At 34.9% G+C, this 25,157-nt stretch overlaps 2 protein-coding genes across 2 annotated transcripts; both read left to right on the top strand.

Moving 5' to 3' along the window:
• The first annotated feature begins 2,097 nt into the window (after nucleotides 1-2,097).
• Nucleotides 2,098-12,495, top strand: LOC137826206 (LEAF RUST 10 DISEASE-RESISTANCE LOCUS RECEPTOR-LIKE PROTEIN KINASE-like 2.4). The gene is made up of 4 exons (XM_068632091.2): nucleotides 2,098-3,641; nucleotides 3,950-3,988; nucleotides 4,348-4,371; nucleotides 11,178-12,495. The coding sequence occupies exons 1-4, from the start codon at nucleotides 2,822-2,824 to the stop codon at nucleotides 12,389-12,391; spliced, it is 2,097 nt and encodes a 698-aa protein (XP_068488192.1). The 5' UTR covers nucleotides 2,098-2,821; the 3' UTR covers nucleotides 12,392-12,495.
• A 10,045-nt stretch (nucleotides 12,496-22,540) lies between these two features.
• Nucleotides 22,541-24,968, top strand: LOC137825289 (uncharacterized). Its single transcript, XM_068630963.2, has 3 exons — nucleotides 22,541-24,030; nucleotides 24,113-24,218; nucleotides 24,297-24,968. Exons 1-3 carry the CDS (start codon nucleotides 22,556-22,558, stop codon nucleotides 24,966-24,968), a joined length of 2,253 nt encoding a protein of 750 aa, XP_068487064.2. The 5' UTR covers nucleotides 22,541-22,555.
• Nucleotides 24,969-25,157: the final 189 nt, after the last annotated feature.

Raw genomic sequence — 25,157 nt, 5'->3', positions numbered from 1 at the left:
TATATTTGTTTTGTTTCTCTTATTTGTTTGTTTTCTTGTATTGATGAAGGTCACCATTGCTTTGTTGCTACTGCCTCTGTCGTTGTTGCCTTAGGGTTTAGGGTTTAGAGTTTTAATTTTTTATAAAAAAAATTAAATAAGAATGCAGTTATTTACTATAGCCGCATTTATAAATGATATTTAAGATTGCAGCTAAATAGTTGTCTTCTTAAATACCATTTATAAATGCGGCTAGGGTAAATAACTGCATAAAATTAAATAAGAATGCAGTTATTTACCATAACCGCATTTATTAATGGTATTTAAGAAGGCGGCTATTTAGCCACATTCTTATCTCTTGTATTTACGACTACGTGTACAACAAATGTGGCTATAAAGCCATAGTCTTAAATAAAAAATAGTCGGGATCTTTTAAAATTTATGCACTAGTGTAAATAGAAAATAATATGTAAAATTTTGTTGGAAAGTTTGTTCTGTATGATAAAATTTCAAGAATGTAAACAAAGCAAAGTAAAAGATTTGTGTGATTCAATTGGAAAAAGTGGGATTGGGGTTGATCCTTATCACTTGTCTGTATTTTTACAAAAGATTATAATATTCAGTCTTGATTGATATTTATGCACATATAAAAATTATTTATATCGATTACTCGTATTCAAAATTATTAAGACAATCTCCTAAATATCAATTCCTCGCATATTTATAAAAACTCCTTATCATTACGAACATATGTTATAAAACAATTAACATTTCAAATCTATTCCTAGCATTCAAATATGTTAAACATTATCATTTAGGTCATATTTTTAGAAGTACTTTCGAGTGAAATCTAAGGATCAAAATCATGAATAATTCAAGCTTTTGAGAATAAAATGATAATACCAATTATCAATCAATAAATGAAATATTACAGATAAATATAACCTCAACACATAAAAGTTTAAATAGATTAATCTCAATCTCAAAGGGAAGAATTATACACTCATGTTGGTCATTACAAGCATGGAAAGCAAGAAAAGAAAATCCAAGATGTTTCTCCTTGATGGCTACCTCCTCTAGGGTTTTCTATCTCTTTCTATTATCCCAAATGATGTCTAGGGTTATGCCTCATGCTTCCTATTAAACCCAGTTGGACTTGGGCTAAGTGACATCTCGCTTAAGCGAGTTATTACTTGCTTAAGTGAGTTTGACGAGAAAATGCCCAACTTCACTAGGGTGGACTCGCTTGGGCGAGTTCCTCTGAAGTAAACTTGCTTGGACGAGTTTTGAGCGAGTTTCCAATGTTTCAACTTTTCCTTTTCATCTTGTTCATTCTCCTTTAGCCCTTTCATCTCCATTTTCCCCTAGAATTTCGAAATTAACATAAATTTGGAAATAAATCATTCTCATTCATCTTATAATCACAAAATATGTAAAAAGCTTTAAATTCCTAAATTAAGGATTGAATTATATCTATTTTATCAATAAAAAACCATAAGTGCTTATCTTTTAATAAGAAATATTACTGAAAAATGACATTTGTCAACATATTGAATTAGAAACTTATGGTGCTTCCAATTTTAAATATAGAAAGATATAGATACAATCAACTTCTAAGATAAAACCAAAACAATAAAATGAAAATTCATCAAGGAATTTCTTCTTATATTCTCAAGGTAAGTGTTTCTCTCTATTTTCACTAGATCCTAACAAATAACAGTTGCTTTTCATTTCATCTTTTCATCACAATCATATTAAAAAAACATGAATCTTAAGATCTTTTAGAGGGTTATAATGAGTTTGGGTTTCCAAAATATATTGATTTTTCAGATAACAAAATGAACATTTAAAAGAAGAAGAACATACCTACAATCATATTAAAGTACATATGTGCTATCTAATCACCATTTTCTTTATATTCAACACTTTTCCTCATTTTATTTCTACTTATTCATAATTTCAACATAAACTTTTTTTAAGAATAATAGAAATAAATTCTTTCTATTTCCAACCAACTCAAATATTTAAACTTTAAAACAACTAACCATTCCATTTTTTATATATTGCATCTATATTCTTCTTTCTTAAATATGTCAATGTTTAGGAAAATATAGTGCAATACTAATAACAAAAGTTTCTGGCTCAAAAGGGTTATGTAAGATGTGAATTCAATTACGTAAAGGTTGCCATCTTAAGTCTCAAGTGCAAGAGTTTGTTTTCTTCTGCAATAAGAAGCTTATGTTTGAGAACCAGACTCGTAGCGTTTTCAATATATGTTTACACAGTTAACAATTTTTTGTCTATTACATTCAGTTCAGGAATCCAGAGAGAAACTGCGGTGAAAGTCAGCGTAAGTCCGCGTTTTAACTTTTAAATATCATCGCAAAACTTTTGAAAGAGAAAAATACTGTACATGCGGACAACGTGATCAATATTGTATCAACTTGGAAGGGCACTACTGCAGTGGTTGGTTTTCTTTTGGGTAAAGAACGTGATTACAGGCAGGAAAGACACAGACCACGGATTTTCCTTTATGTTTACACGATTTTTATATTTTTGTTTGTTGCCTTCAATCTAGGAATTCGGAGAGGAATCACGGTCAAAGTCAATCCAAGTCCGCGTTTGTTAACTTTTAAATGTTATTGCACAACTTTCTTAAAGGGAAAAAGTGTGATCCATATGGAATCGCACTGCAGTTTTTATTATATTTGTTAATTTCATCGTAAGTGTAGAAATCCAGATAGAGAGCTTCCTGGTAAAAAATCTAAGCCTGCAATTGAAATTTTAAATATTGCCAAACAAACAATCCCATGGTCGAAGACTTAATCCAAAGCCTCCAACCATGGTCATGTGGAGAGAGATGGTGTTATTGGTGATGTTCTTGCTGTTTGTAGTCCAACAAATATGTGCTACGCATGAGCGAGAGAAAACTATGGATTGCCCCACTTCTTCTTGCGGGAAAATCACAAACATAAGTCGGCCATTCAGATTGAAACGTGATCCAATACACTGCGGCGACAGCAGGTACGAACTGGATTGTGAAAATAATGTTACCGTGCTGTATTTGTTCTCGGGAAAATATCATGTGCAGGCAATCAACTACCATAATTTCACAATCCGAGTGGTTGACCCGGGAGTTGAAGAACCAAGTTGCTCCTCCCTTCCTCGCTATTTCTTGTCTAAATCCAATTTCACTGATGCTTATCATGGTCATGCCGTGGCTCCATACCTAACCTCTCAATACCAAATCTCTGATGAATTGAGTAATTACGAGAAGAGTCTTTGGAAGCACATAATTTACTTGAATTGTAGCCATCCAGTGAGTGAGAAGAATAAGTACGTGAATGCTGCTCCGTGTGTGAAGTGGCAGTCGAAAGGCCACATTTATGCCATCGGTGGTGACATAACAGCAGCGGAACTTGAAGTTGGTTGTGGTGTAAAGCTGGTGTCTCCGACGTCTTGGTGGGGTTTGGACGAATCTTCCTACACTGATATGAACAGAGCGCTACTTTATGGATTTGAGATGTCGTGGTTGCAATTTGCCTGTGACGATCAATGTCAAGAGTCACCTTATGACGTGTGCTCTTTCAACACTTCCAGCCTTAACCTTCAATGCGCGCTCTTATGCCCAGATATATTTGGAATACGGCTAGTTCGGTGTGGTAAAGGAATTCAAATTCAACTTAAATTAATATTTTTAATTACAGGAAACCTTATATATCTCCTTTAGTTTCTTTGTCAATGTTTATATTTCTTCAATTTTCATTATATTTACCAATTATCACCAATATGTATCATCTGTCTTTTGCTAAAACTAATTTGAGATATGTCCAAGCAATTCTATTAATTCAAATAATAATAATAATAATTGAAAATTGTTAATGGGTATAACCTTTATGGCATTATGCAGTATTCTTGGTCTCGGAGTGGTAAAAGGAATTCTGAAAATCATATTTTCTTTTATTTTCAGGTAGAGGGATATGGTCACAGCTGCTACCTTATCCAGCATGTAAGCGTCTCTTAAATTACCTGTGCTTTGTGCATCATAACATGAATTGATTTTGATGTTTCAATATTCAATTATATACTTTTATATAATTAATTAACTCTAAAGATATATAATTGAATATTCAAACATCATATTTATGGATTTGTATTTGTCTCCTCTTTCAAATTTATTGATATAAGTTAAAAGCAAAATTACTTCTCCTTTAATGTTATTGCCAACAAATGTTAGTATCAAATTTTACAAACCACATTTCTGTTTTATTTTAACAAATATATTACTTATTATATGTGATGCTAATTAATTTCCTGACCAAACAATTTTTCACGCTATTTACTCATTCAATCATATTTTTCTTGCAGATTTTTTGGAGAATGTTTTCTTCAGTGAGTTCCTCTCTTCTTTATGCTAGAAATAATATTTGTTATATACCAGTTTTTTACTATATCATTGTAGAAGGTAATTTAGATTATGATCTAAAGCCATGATTTTAGACAAAACGCTTTTATGTAAAATGATGACTACTAGTCTTAGCCGCCGTTTTACACAAAAGCGTTTAATGGAAAACGACAGCTTTATTAATAACTGTTGTTTTACACCAATTTAATTTAAAAATATTACTACTTTTTTAAGGACAATGTCTATATGTAAAGGCGTTGTAATTGTATTGTCGTAAATGAGTCTTTTACATTAGTGTCTCTACCATTTCACCTAATAAAAAACTTTGAATATTAAAAAACTACATTTCACTCACTTTTTTTATCAGCAATCAAGAATATATATACACAAGGACCACTTCAGGGTGATTCAACCCTTATACAAAAAGGTATGAGCAGCCTAACTGCAAAACACCTTTGAACCATCTAAAAAACAGAGCAGCTCCTGACATAACCTGACAAAACTTGACAAAAACTTCCTCCGACATCCCACTAAAGCGAATACAAACAAACCAAAGGGGCAAGATACCAATCAAAAAATGAAAAACTAGTTGAGGGAAATTTAGATGTGAGCCAAGCCCAAACCTTCAACTGAGGCAGAGAAATTTTTTTAGACAAGTCTAGAACTCCCTCATTAAAAACTATCTTATTTCTATGATGCCATATTTCACTGACCATTGCTATCCAAATATTACCCAAGCCAAGATTTACCGACTCCGGAGCATTACTCAACCTAAACTACAAAAAGTGTGAAAAAGCATGAAAAGGAACAACTGTCGTAATACCTAACCACGCAAAACAAAGGTTCCACGTCAACGAAGATAACCTACAGTAGAAAAACAAATGAAAATATTCCTCCTCTTTTTCCCCGCAAAAACTGCACAAACTATTTCTAACCGCAACCCTGCGTCTGAGTAAATTAACCTTGGTTGCAATCTTATTTCCCAGCACTCTCCACGCGGTCAACTGGGCCGAGGGCAAAGCCCTAATCCTCCAAAAGAAATTAAACAACCCAGACCACTCCTATCCTCTACCACCTCTTAGAATCATATAAGCATAACTAACAGAGAACCCGTGACTTAAATCTTTTATCCAAATCCACCTGTCAGCTTTCTCCAAGACAGGGCACAAGTTGTGCACTTCCTCAAGGAGCTTCTTTAGTTGTACTTGCTCCCAATCAAAAAGATTTCTTCTCCACCCCAAAGACCACTCCCACCCAAAATTTGTCTTGTAACCACAATTATCCAACAACGCTTCTTTCTTAGTGAATAACAAAAAAAGCCTTGGGAAAATAGACTTCAAATCCTTATTACTAGTCCACTGGTCTTCCCAGAACCTAATATTCTTTCCGTTACCAACCTCCCATTTTAAACAATCTCCGAAATTGTTGTCCCACTTCTCAAGATGTTAGATCCTTCTCAAATCTTTCCACCAAAGGGAATCATAATAGCCACCTTTGTCCTCTTTCAAATTCCTCCAGCTGCCATATTTAGATTCTAGAACCTCCTCCTACAAACCCCCTTCATTAGACCCCAACCGCCAAATCCATTTACTGAGCAAAGCCAAATTGAAATCCTTGACATTGATCACACCGAGTCCTCCCTCTCCCTTCGTCTCACAGACCTTTTTCCAAGAAACCTAAGCGATCTTCCTCCCCTCGGAACCCCATCCCAAAAGAAAGTTCCTCTGAATACCCTCAATCTTCTTCATCACTCCTGCAAGTAACCTAAACATCGACATATAGAACAAGGGAATAGACGAAAGAACTGACTTGATAAGACAAAATCCTTCCAGCCATAGACAAAATCCTACCTTTCCATCTCCCCAGTCTGGAGCTGATTCTATCCAACACACCATCCCAAAAAGCTTCCCTCTTGTGACAACCACCAACTGACAAACCCAAATATTTAAAAGGAACTTTCATAGTATCACAATTAAGAATTGCTGCAAAACCCCGAATAGAAAACGCATCGACCCTACTCCACCAATTCTGCTTTTCAAAAAATTCACCTTCAAACCCGAAGCAAGCTCAAAGCAATTTAACATTGCCTTAACATTGAACACACTTTTAGAGTTCACATGACAAAAGAAAAGAGTATCATCTGCGTATTGCAACATATTAACTCTAACCTTCTTACCCCCTACTTCCAAACTGTCTATCATTCCTAGCGACTCAGCATTCCTAGAAACTCCGGCCAGACCTTCTGCCACAATCAGAAACAGGAAAGGTGCGAGAGGATCACCCTGCCTCAAACCCTTTGACGGGGAAAATTCTTTTGTTGGACTTCCGTTAACAAGAACTGATTTCGATGCGGATTCAAGGCAAGATCTAATCCAAGGGATCCACTTATCACAGAAACCAAGCCTTCCTAACATGTAGTAAATAAACTCCCACTTCACTAAATCATAGGCTTTCTCGTAATCAACCTTGAAGAAAATACAACTCTTCTTTGCTCTCTTGGCCTCCTCAAGCACCTCATTTGCGACGAGAACATTGTCCAATAAACCCCGACCTTCGAGAAAAGTTGATTGTCTTGAATCAATGATCTCACTTAGCACCTTTTTCAACCTTAGGGAAAGAAGTTTAGAAACAATCTTGTACAAATAGCCAACCAAAGAGATAGGTTTGAAATCCCCAAGCGACCGAGAGTTATCAGACTTAGGAATCAAACAAATAAAGGAAGCATTTGATCCCCTAGACCAAGAACCAGAGCAAGCAAAATCCTCAACAGCCAAAAGAATATCCTTCTTAATCACCTCCCAATTATGTTTAATGAAACTGAAATTAAAACCATCTGGGCCAGGACTCGTCGAACTGTCACAGCTCCAAATCGCGTTCTTAACCTCCTCTTCAGAAAAAGGACCAACCAACATCTCATTATCTGATTCCGAAATAGAGTTAAAACAAACATTATCCGACCTAACCTGAGGCCCAAAAACATCTTCAAATCTTTTTTTTGAAGAAATCCCTGACTTTATCTTTAACCACATCCTTGTCCTCACACCACTGGCCATCAATAGGCATACCATTGAAGTTGTTCCTTACCCTTCTCCACGCAACAGAAGAATGAAAATACTTAGTGTTTAAGTCCCCTTGTTGTAGCCACTTTTGACGAGCTTTCTGAAAATACAAAGCTTCTTGCTTGAACAAATGTTTGCTATGTTCGGCAAACAAACTCCTCCTCTCCCCCCTACCAGTCTCGTCAAGTGTATCTTCATCATCCCGATCATCCAAAAAATTGAATCTTCTCTTTTAGTTCTTTCCCAATGTTAATGACATTCCCGAATACATCACGGTTCCAGACTCTTAATTCTTGTTTCAGCAACTTCTATTTTTCCTTAAAAACAAACAACCCTCTTCCATGCACTTCATAATTGATCCACTTGTTTCGTACAAAATCTTTGAACCTGCCATCTTTCTGCCAGACATCTAAGCTTTTAAATTGTTTCGGTCCCCAATCAGAACAAACATCTTTAATTACCAAAGCACAATGATCTGATACCGATCTGCTAGAGACATACTGTTTACTATTTGGTCAAATATCCAGCCATTCCTTGGAAACCAACACCCTATCAATCCTGCTTTTTACTGTGTCGTTTGGTTTATACCAGGTGAATTTCCTGCCAACCATCGGGATATCCAACAATTCAGACCTTTCGATAAAATTATTGAATTCCCTGCTTTCCCTGCTGTAATCTGACGTGGAAACCAAACTCTTTCTTTCCTCCTTCATCCAAACAACGTTAAAGTCCCCAACAACACACCATACTCAGTTTGACTGATTCTCCGTCATTTCACAAATCTCATCTCATAATACCTTTTTATCCTTTAGTGACCCCTGACAATAAACATTCACAATTATTACTTGCACTCTAGCTCCAACCTTCTAAACCCCTTCAATAACCGAAAAATATTTCCCGTTAAAGGATCTCAACAACTGAAAGTTACTCTTTCTCCACATTGTAATATTCCCACCAACGTTATCACTCACTCCATTTTCAACCCAACTGATATCATTAGAGCCCCCACAAACGAAAACAATTCTCCTCTCTGAACTCATAACACTTTCTCTCCTGCAAACAAACCATACCTACTTGTTCCACCTGAATTAACTCTTTTAGATATATTCTTTTGACACTAGCCCTAACCCCTAATATTCATGCTAATTATCTTAATCTCCTTCCTTCTCCTAGAATCCCGGTCTTCTATATCCTTCAATGAATGGAGAACCTCATTTTGTTCTCCGTAAACCAAAAAACCCATCTCCTTCCCGTTATTCCATATCTTACTAGAATCTGACGTTTCATTTTTCATCCAAAACAGCCTATTGCAATTTTTAAGAGCACTTTCAGAGATAAAAGGATTACTACTCTCTGTCCCTGAGTCCGCCGAGGAATTAGACGAAACCTTTCTTCGTATTGAGGACGTGATAATTTTACCCAGAAAAGGTTTGAGGTTAAGGCCAACCAAACCCACACACCTGTCTAGCTTCCTTTAGGCTAAAAGAGCCTTACGTTTTACTTGGAAAGAGGCCCTATTTCATCGCACATTTGATCTGCCACCCTTTCCAAGCCCCATCGCGACTGCCTTTGCCTGCTCCACGTCGACGTGTTGTGCCCCTTTGTCGTCGGCGTCACCGCACGACTTTCTATCCAGTGGCGTTGCCAAACCCATGTCGCTACCACCTTGCTCCCCACGGCCAGCAACGACATCAACTGCGCCTCCCTACGGCGGCAGCGATGTCGCTTCCGCTTCCATATCGCGCACCACCACACTTGCGGAGGAGGGAACCGCAATCCAAGGGGAAGAGCCGTCAACACCAGAGCGGCCATCAAAACCCTCCCCGTCACCGAGAACAACGTTGTCGTCGTCGACGTCTCCGCTGCCAACATCAACGCCTACGCCGCCTTCGTTGTCCAGAGTGTCGGCAACCCCTCTGTGTCGCTATCTCCCAACCTGTCGCCATCCATAGGAACCCTAATTGCGATACCAACCAAATTTTCCCAGTCTGGAGAAAGGCCTAAGCCCAACGTTTCACTCACCCAACTTGCTTCACGAGAGTGGGCCAAGGCAGGCCCAACACAGATTGAATCTTCTGGTCACACCCCAATGCAGTCCGCATCACCCCCTATGGACCCCTCCAGACTTTTGGGCATCTCATTAAATATTGTATCACCTAACTCCTTAAATACCTCAACACCTAACTCTTTAATTACTTCAGAATTTCTCTCCTTCTTTTCCCAAGAGCCGCCTAAACTTCCCAATGGATGATTAAAAAAGTTGTTTGCATGATTATTCTCCATAGTTACACCCACACATGCGCCAACCTTTTCTCTCCCTTCCACCGATGTCGAAAAATGCGCGGACTCTTCCTTCCTGCTCAAAGCACCGCCCCCTCCGCCATCTTCAGAACGATCCGAGGCATAACAATCATCTCCTACACTGCCCTCCCTACCCAGCTGCGATTCCTCCTCCGACGCGCTACCCCACCTACAATGAGCGCACTCAACCTGAGAGATATTTGAACAACTTTCTTCTTCATAAGCGACTTGGTAAACAATACCATTAATTTTCACGTCTTTAGCCAAGTTAATCTTTGCCCCTTCCGGAATCCTGATATGGAATCTGGCATATTCCAACACCTCCCGTGAGACAGTTTCTTCATCTACTTCCAAAAGTGTCCCTACCAGAGATCCTACGAGCTCAAAGCAATGGGTATTCCAAAAACTTTAAAGGAATCCCTCTACAGCGAATCCACACGAGTTTTTTCGTAACCTCAAAGGACTCAACCCAAGGAACAATTGAGTCGAAAATGTCGTCCAACCATTCCTTATGTTCTTCTAAAATATTTTCTATCGAGCCCTCCGTATAACTGGAAAGCAAGACGCGCACAAAGTTAAGACCTCCCATAATAAAGCTCTCCTGCACCACCCTTATATCGGACGCTTTAGATAACCTCCCGACATAACTGTGTTCCAACCATTTTGGAACTTCTGACTTAACAAAGAAAAAAGGCACTCGAGACTCCTGACCCACATCCTCCTTACCCATATCTTCTTGAGAAACAGACGTGCCTCCATTCTTGACCGCTTGTGCATAGCTTACACTCCCGCTTTTGGTCGCCTTAGTGTCGACGCCTTGAAATTGTACCTTTTGATACAAAAATTTCCTCAGAGCAGATGAACACTTCCAAGAAACCCGTTCTTTCATATGAACCTCCCTCCTTTCGTACCTCGGTTTATTGACTTGAGCCTTCCATAAACCAATCCACACTGAATCAAGCCTTCGTTCCAGAACCTCCACATCCTTTACACATTGGAACCTAACAAACCCAAAACGTTTGATTCTCGCATCTAATCTTCTAGGCATAAAAACGTTGAGCACTCTGCCCCATCTTTGAAAAAATTTCCACATGTCAGAAAAGAAAAACGAGAAATTTGTCATCTCCCTCTCTCTCTAACTCTCTCTAACACATTTCACTCTCTTAGAATCGTGCACTTTAGAATTGATTAAAATTCAACATTGAAATTATGACAAAATCAAATAGTCATATAACACACTACAAAATTAATTAAAATGTTCATATAGTTTCTTTTTTATTTATTTGTTAATATCATAGGTTATATTTTAGCATGCACTCTCCTCACTCACTTTAGTAGACAAATAGAAGAATTAGATTCATATATTTCATTACACTTACGTATCTCATTCTTAATAATTCTTTATATAATTATATTTCTGATTTAATTTTCAGTACTGTTGGGCACAATACAAGGAAACCTAAGATTTGATGCAATTGACTACTTTGATATGGTATCCTTTATCATAGGACACTATGTTTTACCATTTTTCTTGGCAGCTAGATTTTTTTTTGGGATGACATTACTTATTGTGCTTTTGGTATACAAATGGAGGAAAAGGCATTTGTCAATATATGAAAATATAGAAAATTATCTAGAACATAATTACTTGATGCCTATTAGATACTCATACAAGGAAATCAAGAAGATGGTGAACGGTTTCAAGGAAAAATTGGGTGAAGGAGGCTATGGCTCTGTGTTTAAGGGAAAGTTGTCTAGTGGATCTTGTGTGGCTATAAAAATGTTAAGTAAAACAAAAGGAAGAGGACATGACTTTATTAGTGAAGTTGCTACCATTGGAAGAATACATCATCAAAATGTAGTACAATTAATTGGATTTTGTGTTGAAGGTTCGAAACATGCTCTTGTTTATGAATTCATGTCCAATGGATCTCTTGATAAAATTATATTTTCTAAAGATAAAAGTATAGAATTTGGCTATGACAAAATATACAATATAGCAATTGGGGTAGCTCGTGGGATTGCTTATCTCCACCATGGATGTGAGATGCAAATTTTGCATTTTGATATAAAACCCCATAATATTCTACTTGATGATAAATTCATTCCAAAGGTCTCTGATTTTGGATTGGCAAAGTTATATCCGATAGATAATAGCATTGTCACCATGACAACAGTAGGAGGAACAATTGGATACATGGCTCCAGAATTGTTTTATAAAAATATTGGGAGAATATCCTATAAGTCTGATGTTTATAGTTTTGGAATGCTTTTAATGGAGATGGCAAGCAGGAGGAAAAACTTAAATTCCCATGTAGAGCATTCAAGCCAAATTTATTTTCCCTCTTGGATTTATGATTACATTAGAGAAGAGAAAGATATAGAAATGGAAGAAATGGGAGATTTCACAGAGGAGGAAAAGAAAATAGTAAAGAAGATGATCATAGTTGCATTTTGGTGTATACAAATGAATCCAGATGATCGTCCCTCCATGAACAAAGTAGTGGAAATGCTTGAAGGAGACATTGAAAAATTGGAAATCCCTCCAAATTTTTCTTTATATCCATATGATGCGACAGAAAACTCTAAACAAACAATAGCAACTGAATTTACTTGTTCTTCTAGTTATTCTTTGGAAATTGATTAATGCAATAGAGAATAACATTTGATTATGTAGAATGGTTATTTATTTTCATCCACCTTACTTTGTTGAACATTTTCTCATCTATAATATGTGATTTGTATGTATTACCCTTCCTTGCTTCTATATTTTGAAGTTTAAAATATGTGTTAACAAATTTTAAATTTCTTCAAATTTATACTTTAATATGATATATTTTCACATATTTAAGAAGGAGAAAAATCGTGATGTTTTTATTGCTTCTTCATTTTATTATCACGGTTGTACTATTATGCTAAATTGTTGTTTTTTTTATAATGGTACGAATTGGATTGTGAAAATAATGTTATCGTGTTGTATTTGTTCTCGGGAAAATATCATGTGCAGACAATTAACTTCTGAATAGATAATATAATTTTTACTTCACGGCTATTTTTTATATGAGAATACAATCTCTCTAAATAGTTTCACAATAGACTTTTCAAATTTTACCTTCTCTCATAAAACTTATACTATAAATTACATTTAAAGTGATAGTACAAATGACATTCAAAAGTAGAATTAAAGGTAATAATTATTGATCCATTCAAATTTCTAAATAAAACTAATGTCGACTTTGAGTTTAATGGTAACAAATTTCCCCTTTAAACTCAAACCTTTCCTATTCTTCATTCAGATTGCTTCTCTGATTGTCATCGCTCAAACTTCCAATTTTATATTTTTCCTTACGCCAACTGCCTCCAATATTTTCCAGTAGTGTCCATAGTTTTCTTCACTGCACTAATCCATGCAAAATTTTGAATTGAATTACTTTTAATTTTCCAAACAAAATCTTCTCCACTTTCACCTTTTGAATTAAAAGGATTTAAGAAAGATTCTGGCTTCAATGAGCTTGGAACATAATGATTAGACGGGGATTTTAATTTGGATAAGAATTCATTCACCTTTTCTTTTTGTGCCAAAAGCAACAAATGGAGTTCTTCTACTTGATTGACTCTACTTTCTTTTTCTTTCATATCAACATATTTTTCTTCCAATTTTGTAAACCTTTTTTCTAGGTTATGAAATTTTGCTTCAACACTCTCCAATTGTGATACCAGGACACTCATATCATTTAAAAGATTATGCTTTTCATTAGTCGATAAATTGCATAATTGTTCCAAACTACTTGATTTTGCTCTTAAAACTTCAAGCTCAATTTTTTCATCACAAAAAGACTTCTCCGACAATATACTCTTTAAGTTGAGTTTAAACATTCGATTCTTCACCATCTCCACATTTGCAAGAACACGTTAATTTTTGTCCTTCAAGTGCACAATCCGGTCTTTCATACTGAGAATATTATTCTTCAAATCGGGTACATAATAAACGTCCTCCATTGTACCTTCTTTTCCGTCCTTTTGGGAAAAACATATTTTTCCCCTAGCTTTGATTGAAACTTTTGTTGAGTCTCCAAAAGATACATGTCCATTTTCTATCTCTTGTATATCAAGAAATAGGTGTTTGTGCCCATACATACGATTACTAACACCAGTGTCTAGATATCATATCATGTCACTATCTAGAGTGACGTCTTCATTGACCATCATGAGAATTCCTTCATCTTTTGTCTCATCTTCCTCCACTAAATTTGTATTTTCTTCCACTGTTTTCTTGGCATAGCAGTCATTTGCATAGTGTCCATATTTGTTGCAATTGTAACATTCAACATTTGAATTATGTGAACCAACACCACGATCATGACCTTGTCCATGCCAGTTTTGTTGGTTCATTTGTCCCATCTCTTCATTGTTGTTTCCATGACCATGACCTCCGTTGTGATGAAAACCGCGACCTCCACGTCCATGTCCTCTTTCTCGATTATGTTGCATGTACATCACCTTGTCTTCTTTGATGGTCATCTTTGTTTGTAAGGCTTCCTCCAAGACTTCTTATTTCTTTTTCATCTTTCTTTGTTCATCTGCTTCAAGAGAATCCACGAGATCATAAATGGTCATCTCTTCCACGTTTCTTGACTCCTCTATTGCACATATAACATTTTCAAAGTCATCGGCTAATGACCGAAGAATCTTCTCCACGACCCTTGCATGTGTGAGAGTTTTTCCATGGCGTTTAAGTTGATTGGCTACTGTTTGCACACAAGTGATGTAACTAGATACGTCTTCTCAATTCTTCATCTTCATGGCCTCCAACTCACCTCGTCGAGTTCGAAGACGCATTTGTTTAACTTGGACTGCACCCTTGAACACCTTTTCCAAGAGGTCCCATGCTTCCTTTGAAGTGGATGCACCAACAATCTTCTCAAAGATTGCCTCGTCAACAGCTCGATACAACATCTACAAAGCTGCCTTATCTTTCTATCGTGTCTCTTTCAACACTTTATTTTGGATTGCCGAGTACCCAGTGGTATTTTCTGGTTCTTCAAAACCTTCTTGAACCACCTCCCAAAAATCTTGGGATCCCATAAGGAATTTCATTTGGATGCTCCAATTGTCATAATTGGCCATCTTTGTTAATTGAGGCAGGGATAAATTATTGGTTATACTGACCATAGCTTCAATACCAATTTGTGAACAGAGAATATAACTTTTACTTCACTGCTATTTTTCATATAAGAATACAATCTCTCTAAATAGTCTCACAATAGACTTTTCAAATTTTACCTTCTCTCTCATGAAACCTATATAAATTACATTTAAAATCATAGTATAAATGACATTCAAAACTAGAATTAAAGGTAATAATTATTGACCCATTCAAATTTCTAAATAAAATGGATGAAGACTTTGAGTTTAATGCTAATACAATACCATAATTTCACAATCCGAGTGGTTTATCCGCGAGTTGAAGAACCAAGTTGCTCCTCCTTTCCTCGTTATTTCTTGTCTAAATCCAATTTCACTGATGCTTGTCATGGTGACGTCGTGGCTCCATACCTAACCTCTCAATACCAATCTAATCAATTTGGTCGTCACTGGAATAGTCTTTTGAAGCACATGATTTACTTGAATTGTAGCCATCTAGTGAGTGAGAAGAATAAGTATGTGCATTCTGCTTCGTGTGTTGCCATCGGTGGTGACATAACAGTAGCGGAACTTGAAGTTGGTTGTGGTGTAAAGTGTTGAAGGTGGAAGTTGCCCCTTCAAGACAAAGTGTTTGATGAAGCCAAATGTGAAATTTTTCTTTAGTATTTGTATTTGCTTTAAGGATGTCTTAGGTATATATTAGAGGTTGTTTAAAGTAGGCTTTCTGCTGGGTAACCCACCTCTTAACCCCTGACCATGTGATAAGAGCAAACACAAGTTTTATGAAACTGTTTTTCACATGTTTTACAAAATATCCTCTACTGCATAGAAAATGAATCTGTTCTTCTATAAATGAATAGATTCTTTTCTTAAACTGATGCTTTGATTAAGTGTTTTTGAAAATCATGTTTTATGCATCAAGTATCTTAACTAAGTTTTCATTCCATCAAAATGACAGTGTTTCACTTGTTATAGAGTTCTTGTTATCGTTTTGAAAATAAATTTGTTCTTCTGTAAATGAATAGATTCTTTTTAGTCTGGTGTCATGTTTCTCTTAAATGGGTTTTCACAGTTTTATCCTTGCACTAGAGTGTTTGACTAAGTCTCCTACTTATAACAAAATCTTTCACTGCCTTTGAAAATAAATCTGTTCATTTTATTTTCAATCTGTTCTTTTTGTAACAGCTTTAACTATTTTTTGAAAGTTTGTTATAAAACATTTCTTATAAAAAGAGAGTTTGTTCTGGCTTTAAAATGTTGTTGACATAATTGAGAAAACTGGTTTTTACAACAGAGATATGAGAGATTTCAGAGGATTAACACGAGTTCTTGAAAGATTTATCAAACCACAAAGTGTGCTTGTTCTTGGTTGGTTCTAAGACTTTGTTAGAGGTGTTGTCACTGTGTGAGCAATCTGTTCTACTGGTCTAAGGTAGATTTCGGCATTCTCTATCAGGTTTATTCGTTTCATACTTCAATTTCTTGTAAAGTGTGGTTGTAAACTCTTCTTGATAGGGTTTCTTGAAGAGTTGTGTGTGTTGGAATACTGTTTTTCAGCAAGGTGTGCCATGTTCTTGTAGGGTTCAAGAACAGTGGCTTTTGTAATTGTTTTGAATTATGGTTTAGTGAATTTCACCTTGGATTAGGTGAAGACTGGATGCAGCTCATTTGAGTAAACCAGTATAATTGTTTTGTGTTCATTCTCTCTTAATCTCTGCACTCAATAATCGCTGATCAAACTAATATGTCAAGAAATAAATCTATTCAATTGTGCTTGAATATGTTCTTTCTGGGTACGTGTATACTGTTCTTGATTTTTTGGAAAACCTTTTGAAGAACTTCTGTGTAAATCTATATGTGTTGTGAAACATAATTGGAATTCATGTTCTGTGAAAGTTAATTCAATCTGTTAATTGTTTTAAAAACAAGCATTGATTTTGTATTCAAAGGTTGTGATTAACTGCTGTAGCTCTCTGATTTTATCCTGTGAAAATCAATTTGAACTTTGCCTACAAATCATCTAACTCAATCTTAAAATAAAAAATCATTCAACTGAGATAAACGCCTTAAAGTACATAAGCAGTATAAAAATAAATTTGTTCGTTGTTAAATAAATCGATTTATTTTCTTTGTACTGTGATAAAAACTGAATCTATGCGAAAGTTTTAAAAGCTCAATTCACCCCCCCTCCCCCCCTTGAACTTTGACACTATTGAACCCAACATAAAGTTGGTGTCTCCCACGTCGTGGTGGGGTTTGGATGAATCTGATGAGAAAAAACGCATGCAAAAGCAATACACATAATCAAGAATCAACTGTATAAAATAAACAACACAAGATTTAACGTGGGTCGGTCGCCAACTGCAACCTACATCCACACAGGCAACTATTAGGTTTTATTTCTGTCTTGTTGCACACCAATTACAAGTACAATGATCTCTTTAAATAGAAATTATAATGGGGACACAATGATTAAGCCCACTCACTAAACACGGTGTCTAGTCAGCCCAACCCAATTGGTCTTAGCTTCGTACCCAACAATCTCCCACTTGAAGCCACGAAACAATGTTCACCTGCGCTTCAACTCTGTACATGTACTTCTGTAATCTGTCGACGGAACTGAATGTTCCACCTCTAGTTGCTACCAGCCTTCTTAATCATTTTGAAGACTTTGTTAAAACTCCCCTGAGTTTCAACACGTCAGTCACTGACCCGTTCTCTGTCTTATTAGTACTCTATTCAACACATAACAAGAGGTACTAACAGCATCAGTCCAAAAATATTTGGGTAGGGAAGATTCACTTAGCATGGTTCTTGCTAACTCTTCAAGAGATCTGTTTTTTTCTTTCCACAACACCATTCTGTTGAGGAGTTCTTGGTGCAGAAAAATTGTGCATGATCCCTGTCTTCTCACAGAATTTGATGAATTTCTCATTTTGAAATTCCCCTCCATGATCACTCTTTATTGAGCCAATGCTGTTGTTTTTTGTGCTTTGTAAACTTCTAACAAGCTTTTTGAAGGCAAAGAAAGCATCACTCTTTGATTCTAAGAAGAGCGTCCATGTGTACCTAGAAAAATCATCAACAATAACAAGAGCATAATAGTTGCCACCAAGACTCATGGTTCTTGAAGGGCCAAACAAATCCATGTGAAGCAGCTTAAGGGGTTTTGAAGATGAAACAACATTTTTAAGTTTGCAGGAATTTTTAATTTGTTTCCCCTTTTGACATGCTTCACATATGTGGTCCTTCTCAAACTTAAGTTTGGGCAACCCTATCACAAGATCTTTTGAAATCAATTTGTTCAAATAATTCATGTGAAGGTGAGCTATTCTTCTATGCCATAACCAAGATTCATCATGTTTAGAAAGAAGACAACCAATGGAACAAGGAGAAGAGATATCTAAGAGATAGACATTGTTGATTCTTTTACCAATCAACATTACTTCCTTTGAATTAGGAAGGCAAATTTCACAAGAGTTTGGTTTGAAGATGACTTGATAACCCTTGTCACACAGTTGGCTAATGCTAATTAGGTTGTGTTTTAGTCCTTCCACATACAAAACATCATGAATCAACAAGATACTCTTGTCTCCTATAGAGCCTCTTCCAAGAATCCTTCCTTTGTTGTCGTCTCCGTATGTCACATGCTCTTCTTGTTTGAAGATGATGTTCACCAACTTAGATTTATCTCTACACTACACAAAAAATTAATTTTACCGGCAGTTTTTTAGAAGAGGTTATAAGAACCCCTATTAGTACATGGGGTTTTCATAAACCCCTGATAAGTTTCTAAAGTTTTCTCAAAAGTAATTTTTTTTTTCTTATTTTTTCTTTCCCCAATACTTTTTCATTCAAAAGTTTAGCACCTCTCTCACTCTTAAACATTTCTTCCTCTTCCTCAGCTCACTTTTCTTCAGCTCACGATTCCTCCTTCAGCTCTCTCACGTTTTCGTTCTTCCCTCCGTTCTTCCCTTTGTTCTTCCCTTCCTTTTTGCCCTAAAAAATCATCTTCAGCTTCTCCATTCTTCCTCTGAATAGAAGGTTCATTACTCACTCTGTTTTTGTTATATTAAGTATTTATTTTCGTTTTTTGCTATTTGAGTTTTTAAATTTGATTTTCATCTTTTCCATTTCTCATTTCCAAAGCTGCGGTGCGTTTTATACAGCGTTCGTGCCTCCAGTTTTTCGCAAGGATCGAATACAACTCTTGGAACTGATTAGTCTCGGTACAATCTTTTTTCATTGTTTCTTATAAATGTTCTGGATGTTGTGTGAAAGGATCTTGTGCTGCTGTTGATGAACTCTGTTTTTTTTCTATTTTTTGTTTTGTCTCTGCTGCATCCTATTTTCATTTGCAATTTTTGACCTTTGAAAAAGTTTAGTTGCTTCTGTTTTGTTTAGTTTCACCGTAAGACAGTGTGGTTTTAATTAGTTGGAGTGTTTGTATCAATGAAGAGCGGCCACTGCAACCAAGCCAAAAACATTTAAGAAATATAAGTTAGCATGGTGAAGATGGAAAGATAAATATAGTGGTGTGTGTGTGAGGTTCCAATGAATAGGAGTTTTGAAAGGTGAGTGAGTGCAGGTGGTTATGATTGGGGGACCACAACACTGAAGAAAATAGTGTCGTGGAGGCATCCATCAAGATATTTCTTCACTTATGCAAAAAGTACCTTTAACTATATTTCCAATCTTTCACTAATATTTACGTTCACTTTGTAGATTTCACGTTCATTAGATATATTTATTTTCATAATATATAAAAGTGACTAAAAATAAGTTTATTTTCTAATATTTCTCTCAAATACATTCAACTATCTGCTATAGCATACAAACAACTTATATAAATTTGTGTAATCAGTATGCTTTTCTACATTTATGTTTTTGCAGCAAAATAATCAAAGAGTTCAGTCAAATGTTCAAGTGGGATTAATCTTTAACAATATTATACTTTTATGTAGAGTGTTTTTCAACATGTTAGTTTTTAAATAGACAAGTTAAGTAAACTAGAAATTAGTAAGTTTGAAGGTGAGAATGATTGTTGAAAAGTATTGGCAGAGATGGTATACATGGTGTGAGTTTGATACATGAATAAATATGATAAGAAAGATGTCATTGATGTCAAATATACTGCCAGAAGTTGTGACCACACGCTCTTTATGATTAATAGCTCTCCGTCTCCAAAACATCAAATCAATCCCCAAAATATCAAATCAATGAACTTTTAAAAACTTCACCCTAATATTTGTAGTGAAAAGGATGTCTTTTCTCTACTTCTAATAATAGAATTAAGTATGTTTTTTTTTAAATTGGTCCTGTTCTAACATTTTTATTTTTAAATATTTAATAAATATAATTATTTGGTAAAAAGTACTTTTAAATATGTTAATTTTGATTATGCAATGTGTTAAGAAGATTAATATGATTATTCATTATTACTTTTTTGTGTAGTTGTTTAAAATTATGTTTATTTTTTTTATTTTCTATTATTTTTTGTTCTCCCTCCATCTTAACCAAGTTATTCTCATTATATCTTTATAATAAAAATTAATAAATATAAAAATATAAAAAAATTTATAGTAAAACAATTTTTTTATATTTTTTTTAACACAATTAACTTATATACCTAGTAATCTATGTCGAAATCATGTACAATAATTATTTAATTATTGAAGTCTATTTTGGAGCAACATTACCATTCATGAAATGTTAGTTTTATACTGAAAATTTATTTTATTTATACATGTGATTTGAACATAAAAAATAATATTATAAATTTAGATAAATCATACAACTTCATACAAAAAATAGTCAAATATATATAATTTTACTTTATATTTTATATACGTAAAAGTTTTACTACAGTAACATGATTTTAGCTGATTTTGTATAACATAAAAGTCATAAACTATAATTACTTTACAAATTTTAGAAAACAAAATAATTAATTATTATTTAATTAAATTGGAAATTATTTTATAAATTAAAATAACTACTAATATTTAAAGTTATTAATTATAACTTTCTCATACACTTTTCTTTTCTAATCTTCATTAGGATCCTAATCCTCCAAAGTCAGAAAATTAATCATAAAAGTCTCAAACAAAACCTCAAATCTACAAAAATCATGCAAAAGGGAGACCAAATATTACCCTTTTTTTTCATTTTTGTATAGGATTTCATTCACACACCATCTTCATCCTTTGTTACCTAACATGACAGAACAATCACGCTCACATGTTTGGTGCTGTGTCACTGAATTGATTTCTTTTGTATAGAAATTGGAGCAATTAAATGCATCAAATTTTTTTAAAGATTTGTTTTTATCTTTTCTTAATATTCCTTAATCATTAAGAAAATATAAAAACAAATGATTGCATCACCAATTTAATACTTTCAACAGTTTTTTTCTAATAAAAAATTAAGATCATTGAATATATTTTTATTAAAATAATTAACTATAACATTTTGTTTAACTATGATATTATTTTCTTGAAATGATTTATCAATCGTTGTTTGAACAGACCTCATTTCAATGGATAAATCTTGGATAAACATGCCAAGAAATACACCAGAATATATAAAAGGGTTGAATAAATTTTTGGACTTTGCATTTGCTAATAATGGTGTGAGGGGGAAGATAATATGTCCATGTCAGAAGTGCAACTTTAACAAATGGGAGTGTCGTGAAGTAGTGTATGAGCACTTGATTGTTAAACCTTTTCCAAGTGGATATAAAGTCTGGCTTCTACATGGGGAGAGAACAGGAGTAAATGTGACAGATGAAGCATATGTAATGCCGCAAGAAGATAATGAAAGAATTGTTGTTAATAATCTAATGTGTGATATGGTTAATGATGCATTTGGGCATCATCAATATAGCAATGACATGGTGAATGATAGGGAACCGAGTGCACAGCCAAGCCATACTGTGAATGATGATATTGAAGATTTTTTTGAGTTAATGCAAGATGGTCAAGAGAGTTTATATGAAGGGTGTGATAAATATTCTAAACTTTCTTTCTTGATCAAGTTGTACCACATCAAATGTCTATGCAAAATAAGTGACAAGGCAATGTCCATGATACTAGAGTTGTTAGCAGATGCCTTTGAACATGCAAAGATTCCACACTCATTCTATGAGGCGAAGAAAACCATTAAGAAGTTTGGTCTTCATTACACCAAAATTGATGCTTGTCCGAATGATTGCATGTTGTACTTTGGAGAAGACGCAAATAAGGATTTTTGTAAGAAATGTAAAACATCTAGATGGAAGTAAAAAAAAAAGAGTACAATTGCTTATGCTACAGGTAACAAACGAAAAAAGATTCCTGCAAAGGTTTTAAGGTATTTCCCTTTGAAGTCACGCTTACAGAGGATGTTTATGTCTTCTAAAATAGCTGAGCATATGCGATGGCATGCATCGGGAAGTACAGATGAAGGCATCTTAAGGCATCCAAGAGATTCTGAAGCATGGAAGTCATTTGACTTTAAACATCCTCAATTTTCCTCAGACCCTCGAAATGTGCGACTTGGTTTGGCTACTGATGGGTTTAATCCATATGGAAATTTAAGCACTAGTCACAGTATTTGGCCAGTTGTACTCATACCGTACAACCTTCCTCCTTGGATGTGTATGAAACAAAGTTCATTCATTCTCTCTATGATCATTCCTGGAAAGCGAGCTCCAGGAAATGATATTGATGTATATTTACAGCCATTAATAGAAGAGTTGAAAGAGTTATGGAATACTGGCGTGAAAACATTTGATTCATATGGAAATGAAGTGTTTGATATGCATGCAGCTATATTGTGGACTATTAGTGATTTTCCAGGTCTTGGAACCCTATCTAGATGGAACACACATACTGGGTTGGCATGTCCTAGATGTAATTTTGACACCATTCCTAGGAAGCTTCTTAAAGGTGGTAAATTTTGTTTCATGAGCCATCGTCGTTGGTTAGATGGAAGGCATAGATTTAGACTAGCTCGCATGAGATTTGATGGAACTATAGAAGATAGAAGTCCACCTTTGAAAATTTCAGGATATGATATCTTACAACAAGTTCAGAATCTTAATGTTGAATTTGGGAAAGAACCAATACTTGAAGAGAGGGCAAAAAGACAACGGGGAGTTAATCATGCAAAGTTAGACACTCAACAATGGCGAAAAAAAAGTATATTTTTTGAACTTCCTTATTGGGTAGACAACTTATTGCCCCACAATTTGGATGTTATGCACATTGAAAAAAATGTATGTGATAATGTGGTGTTTACATTGTTGAATGACAGTTCAAATAAATGTAAAGACAATCTAAAGGCACGAAAGGATTTACAGCTTTGGGGTATTAGACCTGATCTTTGGCCTGATGAAAATGGTAGATATCTCCCTGCTATATATACACTGACAAATGTAAATAAAGATATCTTTCTCAAAACTTTGAAGAACATAACTGTTCCAGATGGTTACTCTAGTAACATTAGCAGATGCATTGATGTCAAACAACGTAAGCTTGGAGGATTGAAAAGTCATGACTCACATATTTTGATGGAGCAACTTCTACCTTTGGCAATGAGAAATACACTTCCTAAGGAAGTCTGTTCTGTTTTGATTGATTTATGTTTGTGTTTTAGAAAATTGTGCAATAAAGTTTTAAAAATGGATGAACTTGACGAGCTACAAAGTAGAGTGGTCCTCACATTGTGTCACATGGAGATGTTATTTCCTCCTTCTTTTTTTACAGTCATGGTTCATTTAATTGTGCATCTAGTAGAAGATGCCAAGCTTGGAGGACCCGTTCAATATCGATGGATGTATCCCATTGAGAGGTATCTAGGAAAACTAAAGTCTTATGTTCGTAATAAAGCACAAGCAGAAGGGTCAATAGCTGAAGGATACATGGCTGAAGAGGCTTTAACTTTTTGTTCGAGATATTTAGATGGAATTGAGACTGTATTCAATCGATTGCATCGTGTTAATGATGAGCCTGCAGTTGTGCCTTCTAATGAAAATACATTGTTCCCGTCAGTCGGAAAACCAGTTGGGGGTTTTACTTATTTCACTCTATCTACAAAGGAAAAGTTGCAAGCACATCGTCATGTGTTAACTAACTGCACCATAGTTGACCCATTTCTGCAGTAAGTTTATGAACCATAGTGTTTTTTTTATAATTGATTTTCTCTTTAGTATTAACTTATATATTTTATATGTTTAACATAGGGAATTTAGAGATACTCTACGAAGACAACTAAGAAGTCGCACACGATCATCCTCTATGATAGACAAGAGGGTTCATAGAGAATTTGCAGAGTGGTTTTCACGTCGTGTATGTATATGATAAACATAGTTTTTTATTCATATATATATATATATATTACATTTCATATGATATTTTTTTTTTTAGATAAGGAATGAATCAATTGGTATCCATTCAGATGATTTAAAATTCTTAGCTATGGGTCCGATTGATTGTGCAAAGCGGTATAGTGCCTACAATGTTAATGGGTTCAAATTTCGTATATTGGAGCGTGACCTTTGGCTTAAAACACAAAACAGTGGAGTGTTTGGTACATTTGGAACAAGGAGTTATGCAAGTAGTAGTGATAATCAAATGCGGTTTGGAGGTGTACCGTATTATGGTCGATTGATAGACATAATTGAGATAAACTACCATGGTCGATTCTCAGTTGTTTTATTCAAATGTATGTGGACCAATACAACTACTTCTAGAGGGATTATGAGTGATGAGTATGGATTTACATTACTAAACTTTTCACGCTTGATCCACACTGGTGATAATGATGATGATGAGCCATACATCCAGGCATCAGAAGCTCAAATGGTGTATTATGTAGAAGATGAGTTTGATAAAAATTGGTGCATACCTGTACATTTAAAGCCTAGAGACTTGTACAACATGGTTGAAGATGATGTTGACAATTTTCATGAATCTGAGCCATTTGAACAACAAAACATAGAAACATTATTTCTAGATGTGGAAGAAAATATACAACTAACAAGGTTTTTTTTACTATTTCATTTTAATTTATTATCCTACAACTTTGAATTTATGTAATTATTATCCTTGTTTTGCATGTGAAGCAATATTACCTTTGTAAATGTGTTTATTATCCTCGTGATGCATAAATTTATGTGTTTATCTTATTGTTTGTAGACCACCTGAAGATGAAGAAAATACCAACCAATAAGAATAGTTCATCTGCAGCTTATCCTCCATCTCATTCAGGTATTATGTTCAATTTAA

The sequence above is a fragment of the Phaseolus vulgaris genome, chromosome 8 (assembly GCF_051622355.1).
Source record: "Phaseolus vulgaris cultivar YP4 chromosome 8, ASM5162235v1, whole genome shotgun sequence".
NCBI classification, from domain to species: domain Eukaryota; kingdom Viridiplantae; phylum Streptophyta; class Magnoliopsida; order Fabales; family Fabaceae; genus Phaseolus; species Phaseolus vulgaris.
The sequence above is the reverse complement of the archived record's forward strand: the minus strand, read 5'-3'. Positions and strand labels throughout refer to the sequence as shown.